Below are 22979 nucleotides of genomic sequence, written 5' to 3'. Positions count from 1 at the left end.
GCTTCTGCAAGCAACCCCCAAAATTCATTGGTTGACTAAGCTAGACTTGGGTGGAATATTTCTTTGGTCTATTATAGGTGCTACATCTGGAGAGCAGACATTTGTTCACATCTTCCCAGCTTGCCTCAGGAAGTGGACAAAGATGGAACCCTCTTGGAAAAGTTACATGAGAGCTGCGAGTTAGTGGCAGAGTGGGGCACCTCTGGGAGACAGCATGTGTGTTGTTCCAGAAGTGCCAACAGCTACATGCGGCCACTGAGGCGAAAGTATTTGCCACTCATGCCTGGTGATCTGAGTTTGATCCCTATAACCCATAGTAGGAGAGAATGGACTCCTTTGACCTCTGACCTCCATGCAATCAGTGGTAAGTGGATACCCACATCCATACATGCACATCACATGCATACAAACACAATAATAACAAGATAAAAAATTTAAAAGGAATGCATTGAATGGGTCCAGAGAAAAAGAAGACAGGAATATAGAATCCACACACTGAGAGAGCAGGCTATAGCCAGGCAGCTGAGAGCCAGGCCAGGCTGGTACAGACACACCAGGAGCAGTGTGAAGTTCATGAACTACAAGTGAAAAGCATGGAGGGCTGTTGGCTGGGACCCAAGAGGTCTGAGTAATAGGCACTATAGACTGCAATCAGCCCCTGCCAAGAGTATTCCTGGCTCCCGACAGCATCTCACAAGGAGCAATAGCTCCCCATCCTAACCATGCCTCTTCTTCCTACACTCCCAAGAACCAACCTCCAACATCTTGTATCTGCAGCTATGCTGGGGAGCATTTCCAGAGCTCTCCATTAGCCTGGGCCCTGCTTCAATAAGTTCCCACCCTGAACTTGTGCCTCGGAGCACTGGGCATGTAGCAATGGTCTCGTTACCAGTGTGATTATTGGCTGAATGCCACCTCCCTCACGACACCACACTGAGCATGGAAAAGTGATCTTATTTTCAGTCTGTAACAAGCCACACACTGTGCCTAGCATATTAGGAAATTAGTTAAAGTTGAGCGCACACCTTCAATCCCAGCACTTGAGAGGCAGAGGCAGGCAGATCTCTGTGAGTGCCAAGCCAACCTGGTCTACAGAGAAAGTTCCAAGAGAGACCTGGCTAATAACAATAATAAATAATAATAACTATAGAATGAATAGATAATGGATCTATTCTAGGTACACAAACACACACACACACACACACACACACACACACACACACACACACACGGATGGGGCAATATATGCTCAATTGGTAGAATGCTTGCCTAGCATGCATGAGGCCCTGGGTTCAAACCACAGCACTACATAAAGTTGGTACAGCAGTGCATGCCTGTAATACTAGCACTCAAGAGGCAGAGGCAGAAGAATCAGGAATTTGGTGTCATCTTCGGTAGACACATTTGGAGTTCAAGGACAGTTTGGGCATCATGAGACCCCTGTTCAAAATAAAAATAGTATTATGTCCTGAAAAAGCAACCACTGCTAAAAATATTAGCAACAAGTTTTTATTTTTAGATTTTAAAGAAGGGTCTTATTCCTTAGTCCAGGCTATCTTTGGGCTCACTGTATAGCCCAAAATGGATATAATGCCTCCGGGAGTGCTGGGATTACAGGCTTGGACAACTATGCCTCACTTAATATTTTTTTTTTAAAAGTATCAGAATAATGATTTGGCTTCAATTATAAGTTGGTCACTATAACCAGTCAATTGCATTTCAGCCCCTGCTGGAATTAATACTCGTTTGGATTCTAAGACTCAACCACAGTCACTGCTCAACCACTGGGAAACTTGGGGAAAATGAGAAGCAGGTGCTTCTTCATCTAGGAATCACAGTCCCAGGCTAGCGCTGGGTGATCAGGGTTTAGGATAGACTCAGCTGCCTTCCTCCATAGGCCAGAGCCTATGTTTGGAGCAAGCTGAAGTTTTAGACAGTAGTCCATGAATGTCCTGTGGGGTAGCAAGTGAAGCAATGCTATCTGTGAGCATGTGTGTTAATGTATATGAGTGCATATGTGTATAGGGGAATAATAGAATACAATAACTTTGTGTGTTTGTGTACATGCATGTCTCTATGTGTACTCCTGTGTGTACAGACACATCCATGTGAAAGCCAGAGGTCTATGTCAGGTTGTCCCCTCCTCCCCCTTATTTTCTAAGACACTGTCATTGAACCTGGGGCTTGCTGATTAGGCTTGAAATGTTGACCAACGAGACCCAGGAATACTTTCTTTCCCTCTGCTGTGCTGAGATCACAAGCATGCTGCTGTGCCTGTCTTTCTACCATGGGTTCTCGGGGAATCAAACCCAGGTCCTCATGCTTGCCGGGCAAGCAAGTTAGCCCATGGTATATAATCTTTTTGCTGCTAAAGATATTCTATTTCCAACCACATGCAAGATTTCTTTCAATAAAACAGACTGAATACATTTAATCATAACTAATTTACTTATCCATCTTTATGACTCACGGACAAATCACTAAAATCGTGCTCTAGAGATTATTTCATTGCTTTGCATACCCAATGAGGGTGGCCAGTTAACATGACAATGAGCACGCAAATGGAGACAACATTCCAATCCAGGGCAGGAAATGTTTTCATTGCTCTAAACAATAGCCGTTTTGAAGAACTCTCAACCTGGGAGTTTGAGGTTCATGGGCCACAGCAGCAAGGCTCGAAATTTCAATGGCTTAGGGCTCTGGGTGGGGCTTAGATCCTGGATGGAATCTGGAGAACAGCTGGATTTATTGCTTGGACTCTACTGATGACCACTCAGGGTCATTCCTCTGGGGAATCACATGTCCTCAAGCAGGGATGCTTCTGAGGTCAACCGAAGGAAGGGAGGGCACTTCCCTCCAACAAGGCTCCTGTCTCTTCCAGAAGACATTCCCAGCAAAGCTTTCCTCCTGTCCTGAAACTCAATGTCTGAGTAGTCAGATGAGCAGCCCAGCTCTCAGGCATTTTGGTTTCAGACTTTTTTTTGGGGGGGGTGGGTGGGGGGATTTCAAGACAGCGTTTCTCTGTGTAGTTTTGGAGGCTGTCCTGGACCTCACTCTGTAGACCAGGCTGACCTTGAACTCAAAGAGATCTGCCCGTCTCTGCCCCCCTCCCCCTCTGGGATTAAAGGGGTACACCACCACTGGCTGGTTTCAGGAGCCCTTTAAATCCTTAACAGTTTTTGAAGATTCCCAAAGTACTGTAATCAACATTTAATCGTATAAAGCCAAGAGCAAGTTAAATACTTACAACAAATGAATATGTTACATGGTGACAGAAACATTATCTTATTATCTTAATGCAAGTGACTATATTTCCCAACCAAAATACATGGGGAGCAATGAGACTTTGCTTCACATTTTTGCAAATCAACCTGATGTCCAGCTAAATGGAAGGCAGCTGCTTCTGCATTTGACCTGTGGGGACAGACATGTGTGTATCATGCAGCCCCTAGTGAACTCTGCCCTATATTCCTGGGCAACTAAATTAATAAAAGCAATTGGGTTTGGCAGGATGGATGGTTCAGTGGGTAAGGTTCTTGTCTCACAGCTGGAAGTCTTGAGTTACCTAAATTCCATCCCTGCAGCCAACAGCCACAGAAGAAAACCCATCCCCAAGAATTGCCCTCTAACCTCCACACATGAACACATACGGCACATATGCCCATTCATCCAATAAAAAAAGAAAGATTTTAATAAAATAAACAACAGGCTGGGAGAGATGAGTCAGCAGTTAAGAACAGGTTCTAGTCCCAGCACTGAGATGGGATCCCAGTCCCAGAGGATCCATTGCCCTCTTCTGGCCTCTTCTGGCACTGCACACATGTGGTGCACAGACATACATGCAGAAAATACCCACGTACATAAAATATAAATAAAGGGAAAAAGCAAATAACATCTTAGTATTATTTAAAATAATCTTGACCTTTTGAATTCCTTGTACTTAGGGATCCTGGAGCCTACTACTCAGGAAACTACCTCTTTGGGCAACATTAATGATAGCTGTCATTTTCTAGAATGTCAAACACAGCTTCATTTTGTTTGCTTATTAAGGCAAAGTTTCTTATACCCCAGGATATTCTCAAATTCAAACTCACAAATTACAAGCCTATGCCACCACCTCCAACTTATTTATGTATTTATTTTACTCTTTCCCTTTATAAACAAGTGTCTCCAGACTTCCACTTCCTGTCCCTGACTATTGGGTCTAATGTCTGCTAGACACAGGACACTCTCCATCTGGCCTCCTTGGTGGCTTCCAGCACCAGAGTAAAATCAGGCTAAAGTCTCTTGACCCCAGCTCTGTCTGGTCTGCCTGGTCTGGTGCTTTGCTTGTTTGGGGATGTTTTAAAATCATGGTGGTGGGGGACAACCTGGATCACTCCGTTTTCTCCGTCCACCATGTGGGTCCTAGGGATGGAGATATGAACTTAGGTTGTCAGGTTTGACAAGTAAAATGCCTTTATCCACCGAATCACCTCACAGGCTATTTCCTGCCTTTTAAAGACAGATTTTAAAACCCCATACATAGTCCAGGCTAGCCTAACTCCAGAGCCTCCTTCCTTTACTCCCAAGTGTGGGATTTCAGGCAAATACCACCATGGTTTCTTGCCACTTTCTTCATGTCCCACGTGGAGTCTGGCAGATATCTACTGATAAGCCTCTGATCGAATCTCAGATCCACCCTAACCCATTGCTGGTGCTACCTCTACTCACAGTACTTCACGTGGCTTAACAGAAACAGGATGGCCGGAATGTAATGTAGTTGGTAGAGTGCTTGTCTTTCATGCGGGAGGCCCTGGATTTGATCCCTAGATCCCCAATTGAGGAGGGGGCGCTGGGGAGGCGGGAGAAGCCTCAATACTACATAAAATTTGAGTATATGTTTTAATATATTGATGTGTGTTCAACAAGATGGGTTCTTCAGTAAGGTGAAGGATTTTATTTTGTGTGTACTTGAAAGCATGCTAAACTAAGTCTGTAGGCTTCTCCAGGCTTCCCACGAGGGTCAGGGCAATCAGCCAACACCGGGTGAGAGCTCTTTGTGGGTGTGACTAAGGACTCATTCTTTCTAGGCAAAGCTGATAAGCTGCACGTGGGTGTTGCCCCACGCTATCTGCCCTGATCAGGCCGGGAGCACAGTCACTCCCCCGCAGGACAGGCCCCAGCCGCCGAGTGTATAGTACCCCCACTTGTGGAATGCACACAAGCTTTATATCAAATCCACATGGTGTGCTGGAGCAGCACGAAAGAGCTTGACCAGGCAGACAGCGCGCCAAGGCCCTATCGGCCCTGGGGAGGTTCGAGCACCTAAAAGGTCATGCGGGTCCCCCTCCTCATCTGGGGCCCTTGGGTGACAACTTCAGTTACAGGAAATTGGATCACCGGGACGCCCTGAGTTCCCAGCCCTGACCTCTGGACTCTGAAACGAGCTCAGCTAAGAAAGCAAAATCTCTGCCAAGACGTAGCCAGAACCCACGCACACAGATGCAGGGGCTGTCGCTGAACTCTGGGGCGGGGCAACACGGTTCCCCTGTCCTTTCCAGCTCGCCATCAGCAAAGTCTCTCTGCACGCGTGCAGGCTGTGACCCAATTCTAGCCATTGCGCAGCGGGGTACCGGGACCTGTCCCAGAAGGAAGGCTCGGGACAAAGGCGAGAGGCACACTGAACAGAGAAGGAAAACTCCACCCGAGGTCCCCGGTTCTAGGCAGGGCGCACGCGGAGATGGGTGAATCCGGGAAGCAGATACCACCCTAGACCTCGCGTGCTCGTGAGGTGACAGTCACATACAGGCAATGAGAATCCTCTAGGTGCACAGAACCAGCGGAGCGCCCGCTCCCGGCAGCTACCTATCGGGTCCCCGCGGGCGACGCCCAGGTCTCACATCTGTCTCTCTGGACAGGCGCCCCCAGCGTACCCTGGTATTGCTCCCCGCCCGGCTCCAACTCACATAGACCGACGTGATGTCCGAACGATCATAGAAGCTCAGCTCTCCGATCAGTTCCAGAGCGGGGGACACCACGTCGTCCCCGGCCTCCAGCTCTAGGTCCCCCTGCCCAGGGCCGAAGGGGAAGAGCTCCTGACGGCTCAGGCAGTCTCCGGGCCCCGCCAGCAATAGCTGCAGCAGCAGCACCCATGTCCACGCCGCGGGCTTCCAGCCGCTCGCGTCCAGCATGTTTCCCAACTGTAGTCCCGCAACCCCGGCTGCTCCAGCTCAGGCGGAGGAGGCGGAGATGTAACCCGACGCCCCTTGGCAGCCCCTCCTCGACTCCCGCCTCCCGGTGTCCCCACCCCGGGAAATAGGGGAGGGGAGCCGAGGGGCTATCGGGAGGGCTCGCCCGCCCGCCCCGTCCACCAATAGCTGCGAGTGGGAGGAAGAGGGGCGACCCCGAGGTCCTGGCGCAGCAGTGGGCGTTGGTTCCCTGAATTCCCGACCCAATCCGACGGTGGGCTCCCATCCAGAAAGAAGGGACTCTGCAACAGCATTCTGCAGTCAGGCTAATTCCTGGAGAGCAGACAACCCGGAAACAAATATTCTGGAACCAGGGACATAGCCCACACCAGGGGGAAGACTGGGCTGGTGCTGGAATTTAGCAAAAGGCCTAACAAAATATGTGTGCCTTTATTCATCCAATCATTCGTTGAGCATTTTTTTTTTTTTGAGTTTCTGATTTTGGGTTCCTTTAGTTATGAGATTCCGCAGGAAACAGGAACCCACACCTGCCAGACAAAGTCATAAGTATGGGACACAATTCAAGTAAGTTTTGCTGGAGCTCCAAACAATAAAAAAAAAAAAAAACATTGGGACTCGAGTAATTGTCCAGAGAAAGCTTCTCGTGATGTGCTGGGAATCAAACCAGGTCTTCTGGAAGTAAGGCAGTTTCATCAAGATGGCCTGGGAGGTAGAAGGCCAGAGCAGGCTGGGTTCCAAGGACCAGACATCTCCCTACAGAGAATTTGGGGTGATCCAAATAAAGCTGAATAACAACGAATCCGAGAATCTGAGCTCCCCTAAGACTCAGAGACCCCTGGACAGTTCTTGATAATGAGACACGGGCCTTCTAAGTGATATTTCAAATCAGCAGTTGGTCATTAATTTGACACTAGGTTAATTGAAAATACAGGGAGAGGCCTGACAACCTTCTTGGGGACTTGGGGTGCAGTGGGGTAGTTGAGAGGGGAATTAATCTAATAGACATTACAGTGGTAGGAAGAATGAGCCTAAAAGAAATGACGTTAAAGTTGAATTCCAGCTAAAAACTGAAAAACCAGTGCCCGCTGTGAGAGCAAGGAAGAGGATGCTGGAGTATGGGATGGATATCCACCCTTCCCTCAGAGGGGTCAACAGGATGCCCCTGCTTCCTCCCTGCGGCTGAAAGTAAAGGCCTGGAACCTCCATTAGTTCTCCTAGTACTTAGAAAATTATGTGTGATGTGACTGGTGCGGAATGTGAGCCTTGAACCAGCAAAATCATGAAAAGGTAAATGGAATACGGCTCTTGACTCATGGGAGGGTGTGGGGGAGGGGATCCTTTTCATTTAAACTCTTGAGTCGTCAGCAGTAACAGATACCAAGAGTTTGCTAGACACCCAGTGTTTCTGTGGACAGTATTTCCTCTTGGGTTCATAATAACAGGTCCTCCTGCTGGCGTGGTAAACACCTTGCCCAGTTGACCTCTCTCTCCAGTTCTGCTTATGCACACACATACCTCCTCCCCAGCATGAAACCCAGGGCTTCACACAGGCTAGGCATACTAGGCAAACAATCTGGCCAGGGACTTATTTTGTTTTGAGACAGGGTCTCGTTACATAGTCCAGGCTGGTCTTAGTTCATGGCAACCTACTAGCCTCAGACTCCTGAGCGCTGGAATTACATCACACCCAGCTGGCTATTAGCTTATTAGTTTATTTGCAATGTGGGAACTCAAGACTTGTCAAGGGCTTTATACACATCAAGCCCCTCCACCTGTGTTGTTTATACTGCACTTAAAGCATTAACTAACATCTACGTTAAGTTGTATTTGTGCTGCTTATATCATCCCCCTCACTAAAGAGGGATGGTGGTGTCTGTGTGGCAGATCTGTTGTGCAGCTCTCTGATCCCCTTCATAAGCCCAGCTACACTTCCTAGCTCCCTACCAACCCTATGCCACCTATGCATAGCCTGGCTGATGTCTGGGGTCCTGGACCTTAGCTTGGCCTGTTTCAGTCACAGAACTTCATACAGAGGCCCTGGGTTCAACTGCACAGAATACACATGAACCCCTACACCACTGAGAGCTACTAGAGGCCAAAAGCCCACCAGCTTTTGCCTACCCGAGACTGTTCTTTTTCTTTCAACCCCCATCCCAAGCTTGTCACATATCAGGGCTGTCCCGAAGCTGTACTCAGTGCCTGGAATGCGGTTATCCTTCTCACAGATTCTCTCCCTTTTTGGTACTCAGACAGCTGCTGAAACTCCCATTGGCTGGTGGAATTCTTCTTGGTGACTGTAGGATCAGAGCCTGCCTCCTCCTGCATCCTCCCACCCCCACTAACCAGCTGCACAAGCAGGGAAAGATCGCACAGTTTCTGTATCGCTCTATTTGATTGGGATATTCGCAGGGACAATCAAGGAATTGTTGTTATGAAGGTTAGAAAATGTCACCCCTGAAGTCAGATGGAGCTAGTCATTGAGCACATAATCCAGTTAATGCTAAGCTACCTTTATTATCTGAACATGTTGTTTTCCTGAGGCTGATTATCTCAACATCCTCTGAGAAGGTGCCAGGAGTCAGATACCAAGGCCACAAATACATAATCCTTTTTATGAGAAACTGGCAATGTCCTGGGGGAGAAAGGCAAGATAACGGCCCAGCAGATACACAGAGTGAAGGGAAATAATGCTTGTGGGATTTTTTTTTTTTTTTTTTTTTTTTTGCTTCTACTTGGTACTCTCTCTGGCATAGAGCCTAGCACTGGTACAGTCAAGGGCCACATGGTAGATTTGGGGAGTCACATTTGTAGGGGGGAAGGTAACTCATCTGGTCTCATACAGCTAGTGAAAGAGCAAGGGTTCAAACCTTGCTTTGTTTGACCCCCAAAATGGTATGCCATCTTGCCTTTCTATAGTTATCGAGGGTTCTCCAAGCTAAACAGAGCCCCCAGTCTCTGTCTACACAGTAGATGCATTTGGTCCAGTGTTTATAGCTAACAGCCATGCTCTATTTATGTATGTTTATGGTCCCTTACTTCATCACCCTGTACTGTAAACTGGCTGTCACTATTTATAGCCCTGCACTCACTTCACATTGACCAGTCCCTGGGAGATGTGATTCAGATTCTCAGTCTCCAGCCAGGACACTGTGGACTGTGGACTGTGTCCTTGTTCCTTTCGGAGTTATAGTCCCCAGATGCTTCTTATAAACTTCATCACAGAAACTTTACTTCATAAACTGCTTTGAAGTTTTCCAAATATATATAAATGCCAGGTGTGGTGGTACACACCTGTAATTCCAGAACTCAGGAGGTAGAAACAGGGGATCAGGTGTTCAGGTCATCCTCAGCTGCATGCTGTGTTCAATGCCAGCCTAGGGCAAAACAACAAAATTATTTATAATAGTGTGGTTTTTTTTCTCTAGTCTCATGTGATTTTTTTTTCTCTCTCTCTCTTTGGCCAAGGATCCATGTCCTATCTATAGGACACTGTGTGCAACAATGAAAAAATTAACTGTTTAAAACCTTAATGGGCCAGATATGGTACCATAGATCTGTAATCCCAGCACGTGGGAGATAAAGACAGGACAGGAGGCCAAGGTCATCCTTGACTACATAGAAGGGTTTGAAGTCAGCTTAGGCTGCATGAAACCCTGTCTCAACAAGCAAAACAAGGGGTTCAAGAGGTGGCTTAGTAGATTAAAGCACCTGAAAATTTGAAGACGTGGAGTTATGAGCCCCCAAACCACAAGGATGTCAGTTGGGTGTGGTAGCCTGCCTGGAATGCTAGCCTCTGAAGAGACAGAGGTTCCCCAGAGGATAAGCTATGTAGTAAGACTAGCCAGATCAGTGAACTCTGGATTTGATTGAGAGACCCTGCCTTAATAAGGTAGAAGAATAATTGAGGATGATTCCTTGTATTAAACTCAGGCCTCCACATTTGTGTGATGCAAGAGCACATGCACCCACACATGTGTGCCCATAGACATATTTTTCTACACATTTAAAACATTCATACACACACACATGAAAATGGAAACAAGAAAAAATATAAAATTTTAATAAGGCTGTTTTATTTATTTTTGAGGCAAGATATTGTTATATAGCTCTGGCTAACTGCCTGGTACTCAGCATAGCCCAGGACAGCCTCAAACCTCTAGCAATTGTCCTGCCTCAGCTTTCCAAGTACTGGGGTTACAGGTGTATGTCTCACTGCAGGCATTAGTGATTCTTTTAAGAACAATTTAGTGTATACAAGGGTCTTAGTTGATCTCCAACACTGTAAACATTTCTTTTTAAAATTTAAGATAAAAAAATGAAGATGAGTGTAGTGGCCCATGCTTGTGATTCCAGCAGTAGGAAGGTGGGAACTAGGGAGAAAGATCCTGATGTTTGCATTTGGCCAATTCTTAGCCAGTATGGGACCTGGAGAGATGACCATCTCTTAAGGGTTACCGCTTGCGCTCAAAGATGAACTGTAGTCCGTGATGGTAAGACTGTATTCAGGTAAACACCAGAGCAAGACGCAAGCCAGAGCGAGCTCACTGGAAGCAAGCTAGTGCGGCCAGAGAGAAGGGGCCAGCGTCTCCACGTGCAGCCCTTAAGAACCTTCCCTTACATCACCCCGACTTCCCTTTACCCTGCCCTCATGGGCGAGTAAACATGCCTGTCCGGGTTGCCATGGGGCGGGGCTAGGGTGTCTCCCTACAACCATCAGTTAAGAATGTCTATTGTTCTTGCAGAGAATCTGCATTTGATTCCCAGTATCCTGGCAACTCACAACTGTAATTCTCCAGCAGATATGATTCTATTCATGTCTAGCTGTTGCTTACAAGATCTCAGAGGGGGCTGGAGAGATGGCTCAGAGGTTAAGAGCACTGACTGCTCTTCCAGAGGTTCTGAATTCAATTCCCAGCAACCACATGGTGGCTCATAACCATCCATTACGAGACCTGGTGCCCTCTTCTGGTGTGCAGATATACATGGAAGCAGAATGTTGTATACATAATAAATAAATAAATAAATAAATAAATAAATAAATAAAATCTTAAAAAAAAAATCTCAGAGGACACAAAGACAGTGTTCAGGTTTTATGTAAACTTTACTCAGGCTAGAGTCCTCTGAGAGGAGGGAACCTCAGTTGAGAAAATTCATCCATAAAATTGGCCTTTGGGGATTTTCTTAATTAGTGATTGATGTGAGTGGGTCCAGTACATTGTGGGTAGTGCCATCCCAGAGCAGGTGGTCCTGGGTGCCATAAAAAAGCAGCCTGAGCGAGCCATGAGGAGCAAGCCAGTAAGCAGCATTTCTCTGTGGCCTCAGCATCAGCTCCTGTTTCCAGGTTCCTGCCCTGTTTGAATTCCTACCTTCATTGCTTTTGAAGATGAGCTGTGATATGGCACTGTGAGTAAAATAAACACTTTCTTCTCCTCATTGCTTTTGGTAATGGTGTTTCATCCATCAATAGAAACCCTCATGAATGAATCACCAGAAGTCCCATCACAGCATGCATGACAACTCACAAAAGTTCTCTCATTGGAGTGTTAACCCTCAGCCAACCTACTCTTCTTACACACTACAACATACCTCCTCCATCCCAAGCCCACAAGCATCTGGGAGTGGAGCAGGAGGAAGTGGTAGCTGAAATCCCAGGTTCTGTGACACCTTTCCCTCCTTCTAAGAGGTAATATTAACAGTCCTATTTATCACCACTGTGGGCACAGCTATTTAAATGTCTATCATGGTATCATTTGCTTACCTTGTTGCCATGACTACAGAGTCAAGGTAGTCTGTGGGTCACCACAACAATCTCACCTCTATGATGGTCAGGGATTACACAGTCCCATGAGGCCTAGAGGACCTAGTGAGTTCAAAGCTCTATGAAAACCAGTTAGAAGCCTTGGGCTTTGACATGTCAGATACTAGAGTATGGCCCAAGATGAGCTGGTTTACACCTCACTCTCACCTTGCAGAGTACCAGGGTGTGCACTGCAGAGGTAGCATCTGGCCGTGTCAACATCAGCACAGGGTGGAGATCTGCTTCCTGCTATCAGTTGCCTGACCTCTGCAATTCTTTTCCAGACACCTCTACTCAGGCAAAATCTGGATCCTTGGTGGTAGGGCCAAGCAGCTTAGAAAAATTTCAGGATGAGCTGATGTAAAGAACTGGAGTTTACTAAAAATAGAAAGGTACTCAGAGAAGAATAAAGTATGGTAAGGGTGTGAGTGTGGGCTTCTCACAGGAATCTTACTTCTTGGTCCTCTGGTGGCTTTGGAATTTTGTTGTTCAAAGGTACTCTCCCCTCCTCCATCTGTTTCTCTTTTCCAAAATTGAGATTAGAGGGTGGCCTTCAGAGGCCACTTACATGGTATTACAATCTGATAAGATAAAACCAGGAGCCACTAGGGTTACGTAAGGGCTTGGGGTTAGTGTCCTTTTACTGTAAGTTCAATTTCTAGCCTGGAAATTGCAGGCTGACAGCTGGGAATCGAGGAAGGCCTTAAGCTAATGCTGCAAACTGTTCTGGAGTGCTCCCTTCTCAGCAAGAAACTTCTGCCCTGCCCCAGCATGAGCTCTGGTCCCCTTCCTCTGCCAGCTTCCCTTTCCCCACCCCTAGTTCCCTTCAGCTCCTTTGTTCTTCTGGCTACTCTGTCCTGATTCTGCATCCTCCCCCACCCCCTTCCCCCACGCATCCTCTGACCCCCTACTGTCCCACTGCCGGGCCCTTTGGTGAATGTGCATCTGAAAACCAAATTCTACCTGGAGCCACCTCCCAGCTCCTGCTTGAGTTCTTTCAAGGAACTTGAGGAAACACTCATCCAGTTCCTTCATTCACTCAGACCTACTGTGTGCTAAGCATTGTTTCCAACAGGGATGAAGACCTATATAAAGGGCCAGTCAGATGGAAATGTTTAGGCGTTGTGAGCCACAAGACAAAATATGCTTTTAATAACTTTTCCCACCAGAGTAGTGTTTTTCCCATTTTAAAACGTAAAAACATTTGCAGGTGACATAAAAATGAATGGTCTCTATCTGGCCTATGGACTATCATTTGTTGCCCTCTGGTCTCAGCAAATAAAACAGGTGAACATTTGATTGTGAAATTTCATCACTCAGTGAGGGGCCCAGCAGACAGAGGGAGTACTACTGTGACTTTAAGAGGCAGGGCCAGGTGGGAGGTAATCGGGTACCTGGAAGGGATTAACTATCTCCTGGACTGGATTCCTCACCTTGGGAGCTGGTTGTAGACATGGAGGTCACTTCTCTTCCGCTCACACTGCTCACCATTCTTACACAGAGCACAGAGTCCCTCCACAGAGTCTGTACTGGTTAGTTTTTGTCAACTTTTTTTTCCTTGGTTTTTGGTTTTGGGTTGTTTGTTTGTTTGTTTGTTTGTTTTTTGAAACAAGGTGCCTTTGTATAGCCCTGGCTGTCCTGGAACTTGCTCTGTAGACCAGGCTGACCTTGAACTCACAGAGATTCACCTGCCTCTGCCTCCCCAATGCTGGAATTAAAGGCGTGCACCACCACCTCCTGGCTAGTTTGAATGTCTGAGAAGAGGGAATTTCAATTGAGAAACTGCCTCCATCAGATTCACTGTAGGAAAGTCTGTGAGACTTTTTATTTATTTAATTATTTATTGGTTTTCTTAAGCCTCCTCTCTCTCTCTCTCTCTCTCTCTCTCTCTCTCTCTCTCTCTCTCTCTCTCTCTCTCTCTCTCCTGACTGTCCTGAAACTTACAGAAACCTAAAGGCCATCACATTTTAGCCACATTTTCTTTGGCATTGCTATCCCTGGGCTTGTGGTCCCTGACTGTAGAAGAGAGCAGGCTGAGCAAACCACATCCCTCCAAGAACTCTGCCTCAGTTCCTGCCTCCAGATTCCTGCCTTGGGGTCCTGCCCTGAGGTAAAAAAAAAACAAAAAAAAAAAAACATGCTAAATCAGAGTATAATGGGGGAAGAAGATTCCAGTGTGGGCCTCACCCAGAGAGTGCCCCCAATTCTGCCCTATCCATCCCTCAGAACACTGTTGGGGACTTGTCAGAAGTGAAAATCTGGTTCCCAAGTTATCTGTTTTATTTATTTATTTATTTATTTATTTATTTATTTATTTATTTATTGGTTTTTCAAGACAGGGTTTCTCTGTGTGGCTTTGTAGACCCGGATGTCCTTGAACTCACAGAGATCTGCCTGCCTCTGCCTCCCAAGTGCTGGGACTAAAGGCATGTGCCACCACTGCCCAGCTCCAAGTTAATGTTTTAATATTACGAGGATTTGGGGATCTCTAGGCCTTGAAAATTTAAGGGGGAATAAGGACATCAAAAAGAGATGTTACAACTTCCTTAAAATTTTTTAAAAATGTACACTGGGCAATGGTGGTACTCTGTGAGTTTGAGGCCAGCCTGGTCTATACAGCTAGTTCCAGGACAGCTAGGGCTGTTACACAGAGAAACTCTGTCTTGAAAAACCAAAATAAATAAATAAATAAAAAGAAAATGGGGTTTTTCATTATGTAGACCAAGCTAGCTTTAAACTTGGGAAGATTCTTTTGCCTCTCTGTCTCCCAAGTGCTAGAAGTACAGGCAGGCATGAAACTACCACACTCCACAACTTACTGTTCTCATCTTCTAAAGATAGTACAGCTGAATTCCAGAAGAGCAATGACATCAGAATCAGGGTCCTTTTAACTAGGTAGGCTTGACCCTCACTTTATATAAATTACATATGTGTGTGTAATAATTATATATGTAATGGTGTGATTTTATAGAGAATGTGTAATTATATATAATACACAATGCTAATACGTGTAATTTTTAACAGTTTTACCACAGGTGAGTGAAAGCTTTCTCACACACTACAGCTTGCTGGGAGTGTGTGGCTGCAGAAGCCGTCTCTGCCTGGGGGCACCTGGCCCTGATTCGTCTCTCCCCCTCCTCCTCCCACTTCCTGCTCCAGCCACACTGCACCACCTGCCCTGTCCCCAGCCTTCTGGCTCCCACCCTCCCATCATGTACTCCCTTTTCCCTGGATGCCTTTCTCTACTGGGTCTTCATTCACAGACCTCCTCCCAGAGTCTATAAACCCTGCTCCGGTGTTCCCTGGATTACTGCTTGCTTTGTTCTTACTCCCTTGGGAAAGCAGGCTTGGCCACACAAACCTTAAGTGTAAGCAGCCTACCCCAGAACACTTCACTTCCCAAAGGCTAAGAAGACCAAGATCAAAGTGAGGACAGCTGACAGACATCTTGGGCCTTCTGAAAGGTTCAGGCATTATGCTGGCCTGCCCTGTTACCTGGTGGAACAGGCAGTACCTTGGTCAGCCCAGGGTTCCATGGGAACTAAGTCTGCATGCAGGTGCAGAGAACCCCTTTAAAAGACAGATCCCTGCCTGGTCTCCAGAGCGAGTGCCAGGATAGGCTCCAAAGCTACACAGAGAAACCCTGTCTTGAAAAACCAAAATAAATAAATAAATAAATAAATAAATAAATAAATAAATAAATAACAGATCCCTGCCCATTTATGCTCTTTCTACTCTCTCTCTATTCTCTCTACACTCTCTACTCTTCTCTGTCTGCTTCTGCTTCTCTTCTCTCTCTCTCTCTATGGCGACTGGCCATGGCGGTCAGCCATTTACCCTGTTTCTCTTCTCTCTTAGTCTCCCTACTCTGCTGGGCCTATAATAAACTGGTTAATATGTCTAATATGTCTCATCCTGTATCTCATCTTGCGCCTTCCTCTTCTTCTTTATCTTTAATTTAAACAAAAATCTAACATCTTCCTTCTTTCACAGTCCTTACAAGGCAGAAGAGTGCAAATTCACTCCACAAGCTCTATTCTATAGGTGTCTGCTAACTTTTCCTGGGGAGAGTCATTCTTACCCAGACAGGAAGGATACTAGCCACAGATTAAAGGAACAATTCCAGCCACACCCAGGTTACTGAACCAGTGAGTCTATTGAACTTCTTCACAGGAACATGGATGACAACTTCCCCAAAAACAGAACTCCACTTCAGCTAACCTTCTGCATCCTGCTTACTCTAGCTCACAGGTCACAGACAGCTGGGGAAGAATTAGATACAGCTGGATAGGACTTTGGGCTGTGCAGGTGGAAGTAACTAGACTCTCAGGTGAGGGAGGGGCTGATAATCCTCCTACTTCCTCATTCTGTGAAGGAACAACAGCATGTCTGATATCGATGGTAATTATGATACTGTTATGCTATTATGAGCTATTATGCTCAGAGGACAGCAGGAGCTTGCCTCAAAGTAAATAAAATAACTATATCCAAACTTAGGGGTGAGGATGTAGTGTAGCTATGAAAACTACCTTACCAACTGAACCACATCCCTAGCCCCCAGCTCTCTCTCTCTCTCTCTCTCTCTCTCTCTCTCTCTCTCTCTCTCTGTGTGTGTGTGGGGGGGGGGTGGGTGTGGGTGTGTGTGGGTATGTGTGTGTGTGTGTGTTTTGAGACAGGATTTCTCTATGTAGTCCTGGCTGTCTTAGAACTCCCTATGAAGACCAGGCTGGCCTCAAACCTAAAGAGCTCTACCTGTCTCTGTCTCCTAAGTGCTGGGATTAAAGGTGTGGGTCACCATGCTTGGCCCTCTTTTAAAAAAAAAAAAAAAAAACCAGGATAATTGTACTATAGGTGATTTCTTCAATCTAAAACTTCATTGTTTACTGTTCTCTCTCTCTCTCTCTTTCTCTCTCTCTCTCTCTCTCTCTCTCTCTCTCTCTCTCTCTCACACACACACCACACACACACACACACACACACACACACACGGGGGTGGGGGGGTGGAGCAGGAGTGCTAGGGGGCACACCCATGTCGATCCTTCCAATCTGCAAGCTGTGCATATTCAGAAATGGGCAGATGCCCTTGAGCCCACTAGTGGTGTGGACCAGGTAACTGTGTGACATCATGTCCCTTCTACCCAGTGGGAAGATCCAAAGGACATTACCAACCATTTGCTCACTTTGGCTCAAATTTGTTTCGGTGCTGTGGACCCTAGATTGAAACATGGGGTCAGAGAGACAATTGGGGTTCCTTTTCCAGGAACTAGAGCACAAATATTTACTCATGTCAGAGAGTTGTGTCCCTGGGACCCCCTCTGGAGACAAGTGTCTGTCTGACAGATCTTTCTGGGTTTACAATGGAGATATTTTTAGACAGAACAAGTCACTGTTTAGATAACACGGCAGTAGCTGGCTCCTTGGCCCATCTATGAAATGTTTTAGTTCTACACTGCTCCAGTCCACCTCTGCAGCCCTGGACCTGCCAGCCAGGTGAGCATGGTTTTTATTGTTTTGTTTTGTTTTTATTTTTGTTTTTTGAGACAGGGTTTCTCTGTGGCTTTGGAGGCTGTCCTGGAACAAGCTCTTGCAGACCAGGCTGATCTCGAACTCACAGAGATCCGCCTGCCTCTGCCTCCTGAGTGCTGGGACTAAAGGTGTGAGCCACCACCACCCAGCTGAGCATGATTTTTAAATTATATTTTAAGCAAATGCTACTGTCTCCTATATCACCTTTTCTTTTCTTTCTTTCCTTTGCACTCCCTTCCCTCTCTCCTTCCCCCCCCCCTCCTTTTCCCTTTCTTCCTTGTCTTTCCTTCCCCCTTGAATTCTGAAACATGGTCTCACTGTAGAGCACAGACTGGCCTTGAACTCATAATTGTCCTACCTCTGCCTCCCAAATACTGGAACTACAGGTGTGTGACCCTGTACCCAGCCTTACATTTGTCTTTCACATGAATATGTAAACTAATTCAGATCAAGGGATACAGGCCTGGGATCTCAGCACCAGGGAGGCTGAGATGGGAGGACTGTGAGTTCAAGACCAATGGGTCCTGAGTGAGACTATGTGGTTCAGTTGGTAGAGTGCTCTGCTGGCACACAAGAAGGCCTGGGCCAAATAAACTGGGCATTGTGGGGCACACCTGTAATCCCATTAGTTGGGAAGTGGAAGCCGGAGGAGCAGAAGGTCAAGGTCATTCTCAGCCAGCCTGGGCTACATGAGACCTTGTCTCAACTCCCAACCCCAACAACAACAACAAAGTAGACTACAAAAAATAAATAGACTTCCATGTTTTTTTTGTTTTGTTTTGTTTTGTTTTTTAAGATTTTATTTATATAGTCTTTGCCTGCATGCCAGTAGAGGGCACCAGATCTCATTCAAGGTGTTTGTGAGCCACCATGTGGTTGCTGGGAACTAAACTCAGGACCTCTGGAAGAGCAGTCAGTGCTCTTAATTGCTGAGCCATCTTTCCAGCGCCAGACTTCCATTTTTCAAATGATAAAATAGTGTTAGGTGTAAGTTGGCATTTTGTTTGGGCCACCAACAAGCTCACAAATAAAGATATAGAGACTTATTATTAATTATGAATGTTCAGCCTTAGCTTAGGCTTGTCCCACTAGCTCTTATAACTTAATTTAACCTGTTTCTGTTCTTCTGCATTTTGCCTCTGGGCTTCTTACTTTTCTTTCATCCTGTATGTCCTACTTTCCTGTTTCCTCTGTGTCTGTCTGTCTGGCCCCTGGTATCCTCTTTTCTTTCTTCCCTGCCCAGAAGTCTTGACTATACCTCCTCCATTACTATTGGCCATTAAGCTTTTCTTTAGACCAACCAGGTGCCTTAGACAGGCAAGGTAAAACAGCAACACATCTTTGCATAGTTAAATAAATATTCTGCAACAGTTAGGCTGGTAAAAAACAAAAACCAACCAACAAACCACACAATATCCAGAAATATAGATGTAAAAAGAGAAAAATTTTCTTTCCTATCCCCACAACCCTCACTCTTTATTTAATGTGAACCTTGAACCTCCCCAGTCATTTTCTGTGGATATTGTAGGAAGTACACAGGCTCTGGAGGCCACTCCCTATGTGCTTGTCCTAGCTCTGAGGTTCTCCAGGGTATGGCCTTGGGCCTGTTTCAGGCCTCCTCATTCTTCTGTTTGGTCCTCTGTGAAACGGGTACTATCAAACAAGTTGTTGATAGGAGAGGCCCAAAATAGAGCTGGGCACACAGGGAGCAGGAGTTGTGTGTTACAGTGTTTGTTAAAGCTATAATCACGGGGACTTTCTTCTGAGAATCTGCTGCTGTTGCAACAGGGATCCAAACCTCAGCATGAGCTGCAGGTTTGTTTCTCTTACTAGAAGCAACTTACTAAGTTTCTCTTACTAGGAGCATGATCTCGGGGAGACAGCTGCCTCTGTTCCAGGGTTGCCCTCCCCTTTTGGGAGGTCAGTCTGCATCAAGGAGTGACCCTGGGGTCCAAACACAGGAGGGCAACAGAAATGGTGAACTACTTTCTTCAGGAGTCCACAACCTCTTATGTTGTGTCTCACTCTTGCAGGCACCAGTGGGAGATGGTGGCTGGGCTCTTATGTGTAGGATTGGATTATTCTGTTCCTGGATGTTCACAGAATACAAACCTGCCCACTTTAGATGGTGCTGGAGGCAAGTGGACCCTAGAACCAATAGAGCATAAGAAAGAATCCTGAACTAAGTGCATTAGTGACTCTTGTCACTGTAACTCGTACCTGACAGAACAACTTTAGAGAGAGAGGATCTCTTCTAGTTCGTGTCATTCCACTGTGGCACAGAGGGCAAGGTGGAGTTCATGATGGAAGGAGTGAAAGGAGGAGGATGCTCCTCACATCCTGGAGGGTGAGGAAGCACAGGTCAGTGCTGGACCCCACAAAGGCCTGGGCTCCGTCCTACTTTCATTTTTGTAGCTGCGATAAATAGCCTGAGAAAAAGAATTAGGGGAGAAAGGGTTTATTTTAGCCCACAGTCCCAGGTTACAGTCCAAGGTGAGGGGAAATCAAAGCAGGAACTTAAAAACAGTCACATCACGGTCAAGAGCAGAGAGAATTCAGTCAACTTTCTCTACCTCTGTACAGTCCAGGGCCCCAAACCAGGGACAGATGCTGCCTACTTTCAGAGTGGGTCATCCCCCATCAATCAGTGTACAAGTTTGCAGATTCAACTCAGATTTTCAGGCTTGCCCAGCAAGCACCTTGATTCCCTGAGCCATCTTGCTGGTCCCTTGGCTAGCACTTCTATAGCTAACGTCTTTGTTGTTGTTATTGTTTGAGTTATTTATTTTATGTGTATAAATGTTTTGCCTGTATGTATGTATGTGTACCATATATGTGCAGTGCCTACAGAGGCTTGAAGAGAACATCAGATTCCCTGGAACTGGAGTTGCAAAAGGTTGTGAGCTACCATGTGGGTGCTAGAACCTGAGTCCTCTGCAAGAGCAGCAAGTGCTCTTTGTCACTGAGCCCTGTCTCCAGCCTCTGTTTTTTTGTTTGTTTGTTTGTTTTTTGTTTTGAGATAGGGTCTCACTATGTAGAGTGACCTCCCACTTACCACAATCCTCCTGCCTCTGCCTTCCAAGTATTGGGATTGCAGATGTGCATACCATCATGCCTGGCTTAGAGCTTCTTCATAGAAGTGGGTTGCTAAGGGGAAGGACTTGTGCATTAAATTTTAATACCCACTATGGATAGCACCTTGAAGTATAGTGTGTCAGTGTGTGCTGATGTGCCAACAATTCTCTCATGTGCTGTTGCTCTCCTCTGAAGAGAAGGGAGCCCCTTGGGAGAGACAATGGATGCACTCAAGGGGGGGGGGGGCTACCAACACCACCAGCCCAGTGACAGCCTGAATTTATTGCTGTTATTTTATTTATGTTATGTTATTGCTATTTTCTAGACTGATGGTCTAGAAAAATAAGAGCAAGAAGCCAGAACCCCGGGGCTGGAGAAATGGCTCAGCAGTTAAGAGCACTGGCTGCTCTTCCAAAGGACCCAGATCCAATTCCCAGCACCCATGTGGCAGCTCACAACTGCCTGTAACTCTAGTTCCAGGGGATCCAGGACACATAAATTTCTTTTTTAAAAAATGAAAAGAAAAATGAAAGAAGACAGAACCCAGTGCTTGTTGAAACCCAGAGATTATTTCTTTAACTGTCTAAATGTGGACACAGATGGGGGCAATTCTGTATGTAATTTTTCCAGTAACATGGTCTCTAGGGTAGACTTCCTCCACCTCTTCCTCTCCCCCTTCCTACTACTCTTTTTCCCTTCCCCCTCTTTCTTCTCTTCACTCTGCCTCCTCTTCTTCCTCTTCCTATTCCTTTACCCTATTCAGTGTTGGGCACTGAATGCAGGCTTCACGCACGCTAAGCACACACCCTCCCACTGACTCTGTGGAGTTCTGCCTCTTGCCCCACTTTCTGCTTCCTTTTAGAAGCGCTCCTTAAATCCGCTTTATTGTTGTACATGCAGTTTACATGCAGTAAAATACACCTACTTTGAAAATGTAAATTCCTAACTTTAACAAAAGTATACAATTGTAGGACCACTACTGTCATGATATGGAATGTTTTAATCACTCGTTCCCAAATAGTCCTCACTCTAACCCTTCTGCTGGCATCCAGGGATGTGATTTCTGTCACTGCAATTTTACTCCCAAGAATTTCAAGTACTTGGAATTTTGCCTGATCTTTTGGAGTCTGACTTTCTTGCTGAGCATATTGTTTTAGATTCTTCCTTGCTATATAATAACATATGCCCGTAGCTCATTCTACTGTTTAATTGCTACATGCTATTTTACATTTTGGGTGTGCAAATATTTGTATATCAGTTCACAAGTTGATGGGCATTTGAGCTGTTTCCAGTTTTTGCTGTCACAGATAAATGTCTATATCTGCTATAAATGTCTGTGTACACATTCTGTGTGAACATATGCATTTTCTATTTTTCTTGGGCAAATATCTAGGAGGAGGGCAGCTGAGCTGTGCAAATAGTGTAGACTGAACTTTACAAGTAACTGTCCGACTGTTGTCCATAGTAAGTGCACCATGGTGCTTTACCATTAATGTTTGGGAGCCACAGACACTCCACATCCTTGGGGCGTGTGGTTGTGATTATGTCTTTCTCATTGTACCTATTCCATTTCATGTGGAGTGATGTCCCAGTTTTGGTTTATTATAGTCTACCTGGTTGTGCATTTGTGTATGTGAGTGGTGTGTGCATATGCAAAGATCAAAGGATGACATTGCATGTCTTCCCCTATTGCACGTTGTATATTTGCATATTGTCTACCTTATACCTTTGAGATGGGGTCTCAGTGAACTGGAAGCTTATGGGTCTGATCAGGCTGGCTGGCCAGTGGATGACTGGGATCTACCTATGTCTGCTCCCTCACTAGAGTTACAGGTATGTATATACATGCCTAGCCTTGTTACATAGGTTCTGGGAATTCGTGTGCAGGTCCCATTTAGCTCAGGCTATCCTGGAACTTTCCAATTAACCTAGCCTAGCTTTGTTTTGTTTTTTTTTTTTCAACTTTTTTTTAATTTGAATTAGAAACAGGATTGATTTACATGACAGTCCCAGTTCCCTTCTCCCACCCGTCCTCCCCTACCACCACCACCCCAACTAAAACCCTATCTATCACATATCCTTTCTGCTTCCCCTGGATGGTAAGGCCTTCCATAGGGTATCATCAGAGTCTTTTGTATCTTTTGGGATAGGGCCTAGGCCCACCCCCATGTGTCTTGGCTCAGAGAGTATTCCTCTATATGGAATGGGCTCCCAAAGTCCACACATATGCCTAGCCTAGTTTTGAATGCTCAGCAATCCTTTGCCTCAGCCTCCAGAGTGCTAAGAGTAGGGTAGCTGTGATTTGTATTTTCTTAATGACATGAGGTGTTAAGAATCCTTTTTTCTTTCTTTCTTTCTTTTTTGCCAAGAAATCACTCTCTATTAACTGA

At 45.9% G+C, this 22979-nt stretch overlaps 1 protein-coding gene across 1 annotated transcript in view; it reads right to left on the bottom strand.

Annotated features, from left to right (window-relative positions):
* LOC100766031 (nidogen-1) overlaps positions 1-6226 on the bottom strand; it is an 82175-nt gene extending 75949 nt beyond the window's left edge. The window contains exon 1 of the mRNA XM_027409438.2: positions 5949-6226. Coding sequence (XP_027265239.1) covers positions 5949-6173 — 225 coding nt within the window. The 5' untranslated portion in view covers positions 6174-6226. The remainder of the gene's footprint in view (positions 1-5948) is intronic.
* Between the last annotated feature and the right edge of the window lie 16753 nt (positions 6227-22979).

The sequence above is a fragment of the Cricetulus griseus genome, chromosome 3, assembly GCF_003668045.3.
Source record: "Cricetulus griseus strain 17A/GY chromosome 3, alternate assembly CriGri-PICRH-1.0, whole genome shotgun sequence".
NCBI classification, from domain to species: domain Eukaryota; kingdom Metazoa; phylum Chordata; class Mammalia; order Rodentia; family Cricetidae; genus Cricetulus; species Cricetulus griseus.
Note: the sequence above shows the minus strand (reverse complement) of the source record. Positions and strands in the feature narration are given on the sequence as shown.